Source organism: Eublepharis macularius, chromosome 4 (genome assembly GCF_028583425.1).
Source record: "Eublepharis macularius isolate TG4126 chromosome 4, MPM_Emac_v1.0, whole genome shotgun sequence".
Classification (NCBI taxonomy): Eukaryota; Metazoa; Chordata; class Lepidosauria; order Squamata; family Eublepharidae; genus Eublepharis; species Eublepharis macularius.
In genome coordinates, this window is record NC_072793.1 from 47,239,181 (window position 1) to 47,252,772 (window position 13,592).

Here is a 13,592-nt window from a genome sequence, read left to right on the forward strand (position 1 = left end):
GAGAGGAATACAGGAAGACTGGAAGCCATACTCAGAATCTGAATACAAACTCCCACATTCATTTCCTATCTTCAAGGAGCCCTCCCTAAGCATACATAATCTTTTCTTCCTGCTGAGAGCTAATTTAGAAGTAATTTCATTCACTCATGATGACAGCTTTCTATGGAATTGTAGGACATGCAACTGTAGACTATTTGTGCCTCTTGACACGCAAGTCTTTTTATTGGCCATTACAACAGAAACTGGCAAATATCATCTGGCTGGTAAATTTCAACTGAGATGTGATATTCAATTTCCTGCAGTTTCCTTTTACCTCTTTCAGCTCCGTGGGCCAGAGTAGCTCAGCTTCCCAAACGTCTTTTCTGGGGTTGCTTCACTTCAACAGCACAGACTTCTTCTGTCAGGATTGTTTGGTGCCAACAGCACAGAACCCCTCCGGTTCCTAGTTTATGGAAGAGAATTATACTATGCTGTAATGTTCACAGTTACAAACTGCTGCAAATATGGCATAAAGCAACTGCTGAAATCTTAAATTTCTGTCACACAACTGTTATGGCCACTGTCTGTAAAAGAAATGGCAGTAGGGCTGCCAGCTCCAGATTGGGAAATGCCTGGACATTTTGGGAGTGGAGCCCTGGGAGCACAGGGTTTGGAGAGGGGAGGGACCTCAGCGGGGTATAATACCACAGAATCCATCCTCTAAAGCAGCCATTTTCTCCATGGAAACTGATCTCTGTAGTGAGATCAATTGTAATTCTGGAAGATCTTCAGGAGCCCCCTGGAGGTTGGCAACCATATGACAGCCCTGTGCCTGTCTGACATCAGCAGAGCCCTTCCTTGCTGCTAGTAACAGCCCCTGCACTGCTACTTCTACCATTTCTCGTTCCTGTCTTCAGTTTGCAAAGGCATCAAAACAAAGCTCCTGTTCTACCTGACCTGAGACCATAATAGAGTTCACAGCCTGTGGGGGCGGCATGGTGGGGTGGATTCTGTGTGTGAGAGAGAGAAATAGATAGGAGGCACACTAATGCTGCATATAGAGGTTGGTATCTGGCTGAGTTTTGTCCTTAGGGCTATCAGAATTAAAGAAACATGATGTAGTATTCAGGCTGGGTTGAGGGAAGGAATAGAGATAAAGTAGAAATGACAGGAGGGACTGCAGAGTTGTTGGTGGAAGTCAAAGAAGTCTAGACTGCGTTAAATGTGGAATGGGGAATTGAGGGACATTGGAAGAGCTGTTACTGCTGGGAAAAGCAGTCAGACGCCCCACCGCGCACCCTTGGCTTGAGTGCTGAGGGTTTTTTTTTGTTTGTTTGGGTTTTTTAAAATCTTTATTACGTTACTTCCTCTGTGAGCAGGAGGGCACCATTGGGGGTTTCTGGGAACCCACTCTGGAGGCCTCACACAGTCAACCGCAATCTCATTATTAAAGCACTCAGCGGCTATGAAGCCATTATCACTAATGAGGCCACAGAGGAGTGTGGGCTCTGATGGTGGAGGGAAGGATGCAGCTCTCAAGAGCCGGAGTTACTCTTTGGCTTGAAGGAGATGCTGCTACATACACAAACTGAAGCCAAAACCTGGCTGTCCAAGAGTTTCTTCCACAAAGAGTACTCAGCCTTCACTTAATACAGTGGCTCCTGCGGGATCTGCCCTAGCTGCTGGGAGCTCCTCATGCCCTGCACTGTGGAAAGAATTGAGAGGTGAACACTTCTTTATTCTTGTTTCCTCAGTTCTTATGCAAGATTCTGCATGGTCTGTAGCTTCTAGTTCAAATATAGGCTTGCCTGTTTATCACTCAATGCTTATCTCTTTAAATCTTTTTTTTTAAGAACTCAGAGAGAGACAGACAAGATGAAGTCACTGCCCTGCTGCTCTGCCTTCCTCACTGATATTGCTGCCATTTTGCCTCATTGCAGGCAAAGCAAGAGGATGGGTGAAGGGGCCAGTAGGGGGGACAGGTTTTAAGACAGAAGAGCTGCATCTTTTGCTGACCAGCAGTTGTCAAAGAGTGATGGCACAATTTCCAGATAATAACAATAAGCATTTATATAGTTATTTATATTGGTTCACATACATTATCATTCTTAGAGCAGTGGTTCTTCAACCTTTCAGGATATTAGACCCATTTTTAACCCAGGGCTGGCAGTATGGGACCTACTGAACTAAAAGCATGTGACAGGAAGAGGAGGAGCTAGAATTAAGACCTCAGCAGCATCAGACTTAGGACCATGGAGATGGTAGTACAAGACAACTGGAGACAGGCAACAAGCCAAGTATTAGGACGTGTACTATAGCAAGGAATAAATCAGAACAGGCAAATTCAGAGACAACACACACCCCCTCAAAAACTCTGCCTTACTTTCTCACTCTGCTTCCCCAGTATAACACAGCCAAGCCAACCCATTCCTGCCAGATGTCTATTGCTCCTGGCCTGTGCTTGTGGCATGGAGAGCCCCACCCACAAAAGATTAGCTTTCACAAGGAAAGGAGTTCTACACCCACCCAAACATGTGCATGGAATATTGGAGGTCTGACTGTTGAGGGTGGCAGACAGTCCACTCAGGATGTGAGAGGGTGAAGGAAGAGAGAGAAGACAAGGGACTATTTTTGCGAGGAGGGGAGGGTCTCTGAACCTGCCCTGCTATTTTGGTGCTCTTCTCATACAAAGAGAGACAGGAGGTATAGTGGCACACATGCTCTCCATACGTGCACACTGGCAACTCTGTAGGTTCACAACCTAGCAGGTGAGGCTCATTTGAAGACTGGTATTTAACTCTTTTTTTTGTCATTTAGACCCTTGTCTTTCCCCCCAACAGGTACCCAAAGCGACTCACATGATTCTCCTCACCTCTGTTTTATCCTCACAACAACCCTATGAGGTAGGTTAGGCTGAGAGTATGTGACTAGTCCAAGATCACCCAGTGAGCTTCCATGGCCGAATGGAGATTCAGACTTGGGTCTCCCAGATCCTAGTCCTACACTCTACCCACTATACCACACCAAAAATGGCGTGGAGAGAAAAAAATTACCCCTTCCATTGTATCACAATCCCAATCCAGAATAGGGATACCCACAGCTACTCTTTACAGAGGAAAATGCCCTGGAAATCCGATCAAGGATCTTCCAGCATATTTTCCTTTCTGATCCTTGAAAGGATCCTTGAAAGGATCTTTCCAGTATTTTAGAAAGAACAATGACAGCCTTGTAGGTCACGATTCAGTACTGCAAGTGGTTTAGCCCTTCTCCCCCGTACATGGTTTTACTCATCAGTCACTCTCCACCTCTCCCTGGGGTGGGGTGGGGGCTGCTTATGCCAGTACTATATCGGAAGATGCCTGATCAGTGATCCCTTCATTTCTCTTGGGAGTGCTGGGCATTGGCAGAACAAAAAACTTTTGCTAGGTCCTGCCTCCTCCGCTCATTCTCAAGTTGTTATTTACCCTCCCCTGCCGCCTTATCAGATTGTTCCCCTGCAATCAATAGGAACAAGACAGAACAGAAACTGCTGGGGTTTCCTGGCTACTAGATAGCTCCTTTCGTATTCTTGAAAGTGTCATAGTTGAGCAGCCAGCCACGCTCCGTCATATTGTGAAAGAAAAGGAACATCTACCTCGCTGACCTGCTAATGTATACAACAAGACATCTGTCTAAACATCCATCCATTGTTGGGTAAGGGGTTCTGTAGGACCTATTCCTGGGTATAATTTTCTGCTAATCTCTAGATCAGTTTCCAAAGAGACTTTGGATACTAGATATTTTTTGCGCTAAGTGGTGTGGATTATTCGATTGCTTCCTACAACGTGGCTTGCCGTACTTGCAGGTATTTTGTACCTGTGTTGGAGACAAGAGGAAGTGGATGGAAGGAATAAGTCTCTCTGCTCATTCTACCGCAGTGCATTCAGAATGGGACACCTATAACACACAATCTTCATTCAGATTTTTCTTTAGTACTGCCTGAGTTGAAACTGACTGTCACTCTTGATGATCATTTCTGTTTTCATCAAGTTACTTCGTCTCATGGTTAGTAGCAGAACCATCTCCTCCACAAACACACAATCTGTCATTTAGAAGAGGAGCTCTGCGGTTTGTGATCTGTAAATCACCTCATTTCCCCAACAGATGATGTTATAAGCAGCCCAAGCTGTTGGGCAACCCTCTCAGAGAGCTGCTGCAGAGAACACAGAGTCCCTTTTTCACCACTCAGAGTTTCATAATCACCTGTTGGAGGAACTTCTATGAGCCTCTGTCAGGCTTCTTCACACAATTGCAAGTACCAAGTGGCATGCATTCTGCATGTATGAGAAAAGGCTAAAGAGTTGGGTGTTTCAGTTTAGAAAAAAGACAACTAAGAGGGGAAATGACAGCTTTATAAAATTATGCATGAAGTGGAGAAAGTAAATGCAGAGAAATTTCTCTCTCTGCCCACCCCCCCATAATACTAGAACTCAGAGGCACATAGACAATAGATTCAGGGCAGAAAAATGAAGTACTTTCCCCCTCAATTAGTAATGAATCTGTAGAATTCATGGCGAACGAATGTGGTGATGACACAGATGACTCTAAGAGGGAATTAGATTCACGGAGGAGAGGTCCATCAATAGCTACTAGCCATGATGTCTGAAGGGAGCCTCACCATCCAGAGGTAGTAAACCTTTGAATGCCAGTTTTAGGAGGCAACATCATCAAAAGAAGGGCTAGGCTTCTATGCCCTGTTTGTTGGCCCTCCAAGGCAACTATGACCACTGTGTGAAATACAGTGCTGGGCGAGATGGACCACTGGTCGGATCCATCAGATCACTTCTTGTGGAGTTCATTGGATGATGAACAGATATGTATCTATTTTATTATGTGTAGATGAAACACACATTTAGCAATGGCTTCCATGAATTCTGCAAAGGAAATTACATCATGTGTAAAGTGATCCTGGTAGACAAATCAACATGACTCTTTGCAAGATGCTCCATCAATCACCAGCCGGATCCCACACAAACACCCTGTTCTTCCCTACAATCAAAGCCTTTCATAGCTTCGTTCCTCTTACTTTCCAGTCTCATATCCTGATACATTCCTGTCCATGGCCTTTGTTCTTCCATCTCCAACCACCCTGAGAGGTCCTAAATTCTTGGGCTCCCTCAGACGACTCTGCCCTTTCTCCCTTGCTGCTCTTTATGCAGGGAACAACCTCCCAGAACACTTGTGCGATGCCATCTCTCTCACTTCTTTCAGTTGTTTGCTACCACAGAAATCACCTTTTTCCACAAAATCTTTGGCACAACCCCTCAGTCCCCCTTCCCTGTTGAAACTAAGCCTAATACATGTTGCTAAAGTATTTCCCTTCACCTCCATCTCCCTCCCTTGCCTTTGTCAAACTTTGTCCCCTGTATGTCAAACTTTGTCTCCCCTGTGTCAAATTTTAGATAGTAAGCTCCTTGCTTCAGGGATTTGTCTTCTTATACTCAGGGCCATGCATATTGTTGGAGCAGTCGTAATCACCATCATTGCTGTCTTCAGCATAGTTTCCAGAGAGATGCACATTTCTCTGCCCGAGTGCTTGCCTCAGATCTGAACCTAAGGAAGGATTCAAAATGGCTTCTTTGAGACTAGCCATGGTTGATATATGTGGAGGCCTGATGGCTGCTACTGTGATTTGGGACCACAATCAACAGAAAGGGGTGAGTGCTGATTGGGACAGCAGATGAACGGAACAGGTTAAGAATAGGAGGGGAATGGACGGGGGAATGGAACTTTGTGACTATTCCCACCACAGCTTCACTTCCCACCCCAACTACCAGTGGGCAATGCCAAGATAATCATGATTATCTCTGCTTTAAGCCCAATTAAAAACAGGACAAAAAGAGGACAATACTTGTGTTTTCCTGTCTTTTTCTTCCCCACCAGCGGGGAAGGGATGTTTTCAATTAGGGAAATAGTGCAGGGAAGGAAGAGTGGGTTTACCTGTTTACACACTGTGACTATAAACTGGCTGAGGCCCAAACTACACATCTGGATTTTCAATCAGGGAACTCCAAAGTCTCTTCTTGTTTGATGGTGCAGTGCCATCAAACTTGAGCCCTGAAAAACCCCGTTTCTGGCCTCTCCGCGTGTCAGACTATGAATATGTGGTCACTTAATTGGAACGAACGACACCTCACGTTTCCTCACAATGACGGGGGCTAGGGTGGAGGCTCCCCCACCCCCGGCATGGTCAGCAGTAGTTGCGCGCCCATTCCGCCTTAGCAGCAGCAGCAGCAGCGGGGACAGAAGACTCATCAGCTCTCCGTAAGCTTACGGTCTTACTGAATCAAGCCGCTCTTGCGGGAGAGGAGTTTCAAGTTCTTGTCGATTCCTCCTTAGAACCGATCCGACTCTTCTTCAGAGGGCGCCGGAGGAGGCCCGAGCGTCCCCTAGCGCCGGAAGAGGGCGATGTCCGTCCCATAACTTGCTGCGGAGCGGGGAAGGGTGAGGCACAACAGCGCTGAGCGCGGGACAGGCGGGCTTCATTGCGAAGGACTCACTCGCACGCCTTGGGAAGGCGGGACGGGACTTGAGAAAGGTGAGTGGCTGCCAGGCTGCGTGCCATAAATACCGATGGCATGGGGGAGCCCGGTGGGGGGGCGAAAGAGACAGGGCGGCCCCGCTTGGACCGATCGAAGACTGCGGGACGCCTCCCGGGAGCTCTTCTTGCGCCTGGGGAAGCGGTGAAGGGCGACCCGCTCAAGACAGACGAGCCCCCACCGTGCCGCCCTTCGAGGGTCCGTGCGTGTCCCTCCGGAGAGTCATCTTCGTTAGCGAGGGCGCTGGGAAGCGACACTGTGTTAGGGAAAAGATTTATTCCAGGTCTCGTAATACTGTTTAAGTACCGTATAAAAACGGTGGTGCGCTCCACGCCCGGGATGACCAACAAGCAAAGGGGGAGCGGAGGAGTCGATGTTCGCATGCCTAAAGAGCAGCTACTAATCCGTGCTAATAAATACTGGATCGCAAGACGATAGTTATTAATCCTAAATTCCTGTAATCTAAAAAGGGCGAGATTCTTCTTTGTGCCGTCAAAATTCTTCCAAAGAGAGCTGGCGCCTACTCATAATCACTTTAGCCTCCTGCTAGTTATGCTTTAACGCAATTTAACCATTCTGTTGTACTCACAGTTACAGTGAGGTTTATGTATGTTTGTGTGGTTAGATTGGCGAGTCTAATCCATGAAAGCAATGGTGAATCTTGGCTGTTGTCCTGGATTACTTAATCCCAGAGAAAAGGGGTGTAATGATGATTGTATGTATGTAACAATTGCACCTTTGGAGGCAGCTGGTTCTGGGAAAGGCCCATCTCAATACAGAAGATGTTACAGATACATCTCCGACAGAGAAGAATTCAAGCAGAATGTGTCATTGATTTCTGGTCCATGTTTGGAAGGGACCGTTCGCATTAAATAATGTGAACTGGAAGCTCTGATTCATATATATAGTTCCCATGCCTCATACATGAGAGCGCCTCATCAATTTATCCACACTTCCTACAATAGTGCAGATTAAATGAGCATGTATTACAAAGATGGGGGAAAGTCTAGTCCATCCCCATAGCGTGAGTACAAAAGAGTGGTTAAAAGTGAATGGGGGGATTAAACTTTGTGGGTTATCTAAAGTATCTTCTATTTCACATTCACAAGGACAAGTATTTGAGCTGCAGTGGGTTAGAAGCCACGACTCAATCCGCTGGTTCTGAATTTAGCCCCAGGTTAAATTGAGCCAGACAACAGAAACAAAAAATTTAAAGAGCAGAGAAATTCAGTTATACTGCATGTACTTATTACAGGTAGCTGTTTTTTTTAAAAAAAACAAACCTGCTGTATATATCACAATTATGGCAACAGTTTAGTAAGTTTGCTTCTTGAATTATTAGACAAGAGGAGTTAGTAACAATGTGTCCAGTATAAGACTAGTTCAAAGTAGTAGTTCAAATCTTGCATTTACTTGAAAAGCATAGATAATGACCAGTAACTTTGATTAGGATTGAATTGTGAATTGTCTGGTGGTTTAGTCTCTCAGATTCACAATGTGTTTCCATCGTTTTTGACATGACGACCAGCTGTAAGAGTAGAACAAGGCCAGTTCCCAGGAACAAGCTCCCCTTGTCCTCATCAGTTTATTATTGTGACGATTTATGCAGTCGAAAGAATGTGGTAAAGAATTTGTCGCATACTCTCTTGCATTTATAATATTAAACATGCTGAGCATGTTGACATTTTTTAAAAGCTGCGCCTGGTCAAGATTTATATTATTCTTGCCTTGAAAACCCTACAGGGTCACCATAAGTCGGCTGCAATTTGACAGCACTTTTCACCATCCACCTATATGATCCCCCAAAAGGTGGAGGGGAATTGCAGAATAACTATATATTCATCTTGGGGATCCTTTGATATGTTAATGCAGAAGTATAACAGTGCCATCTTAAGCAGAATTGTACCCTTTTAAGTTCATTGAAGTATATAGGCTTAGATGGGTGTAACTTTACTTAGGATAGCACTGTAACTGTCTTAATGAATAAACAAGTAGGGCTGTATGCACTGCCTAGAAGTTATCTCTACTTCCTGAAAACCCCAGGTACAGCAGACTCTCAAGGAGCCTCCCTCCCTCCCAGGCTCCTGCCAGCTCTCATCACCACCACCAATACCATCGTTGCATTAAAGCACCCAAATGCTCAGTGCAGCATTTACTAACCTACAATCCTGCTTCCAGATTTACAGTTTAAGGCGTGAAACACAAATAAAGAGGGGTGAAAAGAGGAGGGGAAGCTCACAGAAGGAAGAAGAGGAAGTTAGGTGAAAGGGAATTAGTAGAGCTGAAATAAGGAAAAAGAAAGCAAAGTGGCTTCTCTGGGCTGGGGGTTCTGCAGGAGCTCTGCCTGCTGGACTGTAGCTGCCAAATCCAGCAGGCAGGATGTTTCCGTCCTCTCCTCTCCTCCTGGAGCAGAGAGTGTGAAGAAGAGAAGAGGGTCGAGGCTCCGGGGAAAGGCAGTTCTTTGGGATCTTCTTTTTAAAGACTCTCAAGAGAGTATCTGATGCCTGTTTTCCCTTGACAGATGCCTACACACGGAGACTGTTAGTGACAGGATGTTTGCCATCCACCCACCCAATGCTTCCCAGGCACCAGCTGCCATTCCTCTGGCAAACTCCTCAACGCACACGGAGTTGGTGAAGACCACCACAAGCGCTTCATCGGCTGCTGCCCCCATTTTCTCTCTGACTCTGGGTGCTGTCTCCAATGTGGTGGCACTGGCTATCCTGGTACAATCGTATGCCCGCTTCCGGCGTCGCTCCAAGGCCACATTCCTGCTTTTTGCCAGCAGTCTGGTTATCACTGACCTAGCAGGCCATGTCATCCCAGGCTCCTTTGTCTTGCGACTCTACGCCACGCGGCGTGGCTGGGCAGCCATGGACCCTTCTGGAGCCCTCTGCCAATTCTTTGGTGCCTGCATGGTGTTCTTTGGACTCTGCCCACTCTTTCTGGGCTGCATCATGGCAGTGGAGCGTTGCGTGGGCATTACTCGTCCTCTGTTGCACGCTGCCGTGGTCACACCGGGCCGGACAAAGCTCACCTTGCTGGGACTGTGGGCAGCTGCTCTGGCCATTGCTCTGATGCCTCTCTGTACCTTTGGCAGCTATGTTGTTCAGTCCCCTGGCACTTGGTGCTTCATCAAGGTGCGAGGAGCAGAAGCTTGGCCTGAGGGAGCCTTTGCCCTCCTCTTCTCCTTGCTAGGCTTGGTCTCCCTGCTGGCCTCCCTCTTCTGCAACACATTCAGCGGACTCATCCTGGTGCGGGCGCGGCTCCGTGGTCAGCTCAAGTGTGGGCACCGGCGAGCCAAGGCTCATGACATTGAGATGGTTGTGCAGCTGGTGGGCATCATGGTGGTTTCCTGCATCTGCTGGAGCCCCTTACTGGTGAGTGGGGATGCATGCAAGTGAAATGGATGGGCCTTTAATCAAGAACAGAGGTGTAAAAATTTAAGAAACTTTGAAGCCATGGGGGAGAAAACGTTTTGTTCTTTCCTTTTCTAGGAAAAAAATGGGATTTTGGGGGGAACTAAAATATATGTAATACTTAACTTTCATATCAAACCTTTACATATTCTACTGCTTCAACAACATCAATGCATCATTTATAATTTGGATAGCTTATACAGTTATACTATTTGGCATGTTTATGGAATTTGGGAGGATAACCATGCCATTTGGACAATTCAGCACGTGCCTTGGTTACATTTGGATTAGATTACTGCAATGAACTCTACGTGGGGCAGCCCTTGAAAAAGGTTTGGAAACTTCCAACTGGTGCAGAATGCTGCAGCCAGGATTTTGACTGAAGTGAGATGTAGGGACCATATCATTCCAGTCTTGGCCCATCTATATTGGCTCCCAAATTCCCAATCTGTTTCTGGGCACAATGCATGGTGCTGGTATTGATCTTTAAAGCTCCATATGACTTGGGACCAACATACCCTTTCAAACCTACCTGACTGGTACAGTCATCTTCTGAGGTCCTGCTCCTGCCTTCTAGGCAGGTGGCAACTCAGGAGAGACCCTTCTTGGTTGTGGCACCAAAACTACAGAACTCTCTCCTTTCAGAGACTCATCTGTCCCCTTCTGTTGCCATATTCCACCAGAAAAGTGAAGATTTTTTTGTTTTATGTGACATTCCCTCAGTGGTCCCTCTTCCTGCCGTATGTTTAAATTATTTTTATGGCCGTTTCCACACAGCTTATCTTTTTCTGGAACTTTCTGGAACAGCTTGTTCTCGTGCAATAACGCTGTATTCCGGCAAAAGGTAAGCCATGTGGAAACGCCCTGTGGTTTTGTATGTGTTATTTTCACTTGGGTTTTAATTGTTTCAATGATGTGTTTTTGTTTGTTTTAATTGTTTTTGTGTGTGGTTTTAAAAAATATTTAGCCACCTTGGTTAGCCCTTATACGTTTTATAGATAAATAAAATCTTTATTGAGCTCAATGGGCATAAAATGATGTAATTCTGCTTTGGATGGAACTAATAAAGGCCTTCGTTTTCTACAAGCAAAATTGTGACTATACCCAATACTTCAGTGAGTAAGAGAGAGAGAGACCAAACGCTGGATATTTTGCTGCCTGATATGTAAGAAAAACAAAAAGTTGAAAATAGAAAAAAAATTGTATTAAACAAAAGAAAGTGGACAGAAATGTTCTCATACAGTTACAACAGGACTAGCAGCATATTTGACTATATAGTTGAATTTTTATAACATTGAAATCACAGAACTCTGATAATGTATTATAATCTAGCATATGACAGCATATTAACAAAACTGATCATATTTAAACAGTAAATGTGTCCTTGGAAATATGTTGTATATCTATAGTATTCTCAAGAATTATATCATTATCTAATGCTGTAGATGGGCTTGCATAAAAATATTTATGTAACATCTTTCGAGTGAGTAGAACTTGTCTATAAAAGCATCTCACTCATTCTAAAAGAAAACATAAACATAAACATAGGTCTTATTCAAAAAACAGGAGGGAACTTGTCTATAAAAGCATCTCACTCATTCTAAAAGAAAACATAAACATAGGTCTTATTCAAAAAACAGGAGGGAAATCCATGAGGGAAATTTTTCAATCCCCATCTTCACCTCTCTAATCAGGAGAAGCAGGGGACAGGTTTGTCATGGTGATTTGTATGGAAGGACAAGCATTAGTGAGTTCTCCAGTGCAGAATCAATTGATGCATGTGGATACAGCAGCCTCAGACCTAATGGAACTGTTTGATCAGGGAAAGCATCTTCCTGGGGGAAATTGGAACAGAAAAATTTTGTCTTCTATGTTATCGAGTGGCCAAAGCTTCATTGAAACTGGCATTGCGCATGGGAGATTTGTGATGCAGCTCTGGACCCTGAGGTCCAGACAACGAACTCACCTCCCAGGCCTTGGAAGGAACAACTACAGACTAGTTGGGTGTGGATGTATTTGCTAGTAACTGTACTTGCAGATTCAATCTAACATTGGTGTGGAGGGGGCTGGGGGGGCAGGTTCCTGCTTCTCTGTCTGGAGAAAGACATGCATCTTTGAGGTCCCCACAGACGTATTGTCTTCTCACCGCTGTATTTCCCTTTCCTGTCCCAGGTCTTTGTCATCCTGTCAGTGAGCAACTCCAGTGGTGCCCTGGATTACGAGCAGCTGCTATTCCTTGGTGTGCGCCTGGCTTCCTGGAACCAGATCCTGGACCCCTGGGTATACATCCTGCTGCGGCGTGCTGTGCTGCGCAAGCTCCTTGCTCTATTTCTACGACACACTGATCTCAAGGGGATGCGTTTTGATCGCTGGGAGGCCAGCTCCTTCCAAAGCTCTGAGCGCAGCATTGCTATTGGCCGCCTCTAGTGTTGTCTGGAACAAGCGGAGGTACTTATCCTCCGAAGATGCCTATGAAGCACTTTGCACATTCCACCCTCCCCTTGCCCCATGTTTGCAAAAACTGTCTCCCTAGGAAACTATATTTGGCAAGAAGGGGCATGAGATTTGTGTGCAACGTAAGGCTCTCTAGAGTCAGTATTCAGAGCCCTTTGCTGATACAGTATGCTGGTGATAGAAGCCAATATGACAGGCTTAATTTACTCCACAAGAGGGAAATGGGATCCAAGAGTGTGAAGCAGAGAATACATATGGGTCAGCTCCCTGCTTAGTTTTCCATTGTAGGTCTTTCCTACGAATGAAAAACATGGGATCTTTCTGGGAAGGGATGATCATTACTTTGGAAGGGCATAGATCAGTGACAGAGCACACCCTTTACATACAGAAGAATTGTGGTTCAATTCTGGGCATCTCCAGTTAACCAAGACTGGGGAAATCATTGCATCAGATCCTGAAAAATCACTGCTGGTTACAGGAGTTGATTCTGAACTAAATAGACAATGGTCCTACTCAATAAGAGACGGTTTGATAAGCTGAACACGGAAGGCTTTCCTGTTATGCCATATATTCTAAAGTGGTGAGATAGAGATGGGGTTCAGAGGATGATTCTATTAAGGACACCATAGCATGGCTCAACAGCTTCTTTAAAAAATATCTCTGGATATCTAAGCAGGGAGGAAACGTGTCAGTGATTACCAAGCTGGTAATCAGAAATCTTTAGATTTTGAGCAATTCTATTTTGAGCAATTCTATTCAGGCTGTTCCATCATTCAGGTGCAGCTGTCTGAATATACAGTATTCTATTTGTTATCCTATGGTGCTGTAGCCATTCTGAGCTCATGCTATACTTTCCATATCCCAACCCAGAGAGAGGCTGCTCGTAAAGTATCAGTATATACAGCCCTTTCCACCCCTAACATATTTAGAGGTTATATATAAATAGCATTGAAGAGGGCAGGGCTAGGGCTGGTAGCTCAGGGTAGCTTAATGGTTGCATCCATTACTTGAGAAGAAACAATCCTGAGTTTGTTGAGGCACTTGCTTTCAGATATCCAGACAAACAGAGTTAGCTGATGATTTCCTTCTTCAGTTTTGGTGAGGTGCATGAGGGGAGAAGGGAGCCTTTCTTTATGATGTCTCAATACACTATGTGTCTAAG

General features: G+C 45.3%; 1 protein-coding gene across 1 annotated transcript; it reads left to right on the plus strand.

The window, feature by feature from the left end:
- Positions 1-6,469: 6,469 nt before the first annotated feature.
- On the plus strand, positions 6,470-12,446 carry LOC129327231 (prostaglandin E2 receptor EP1 subtype-like). The gene is made up of 3 exons (XM_054975716.1): positions 6,470-6,556; positions 9,079-9,937; positions 12,149-12,446. Exons 2-3 carry the CDS (start codon positions 9,110-9,112, stop codon positions 12,401-12,403), a joined length of 1,083 nt encoding a protein of 360 aa, XP_054831691.1. The 5' UTR covers positions 6,470-6,556; positions 9,079-9,109; the 3' UTR covers positions 12,404-12,446.
- The last annotated feature ends 1,146 nt before the right edge of the window (positions 12,447-13,592 follow it).

Bases quoted from the DNA above. Each gene is read 5' to 3' on its own strand.
- LOC129327231 (XM_054975716.1), top strand. From the start codon at position 9,110: ATGTTTGCCATCCACCCACCCAATGCTTCCCAGGCACCAGCTGCCATT. The intron at 9,938-12,148 runs GTGAGTGGGGAT...TTCCTGTCCCAG, and splicing joins TCTGCTGGAGCCCCTTACTG to GTCTTTGTCATCCTGTCAGT.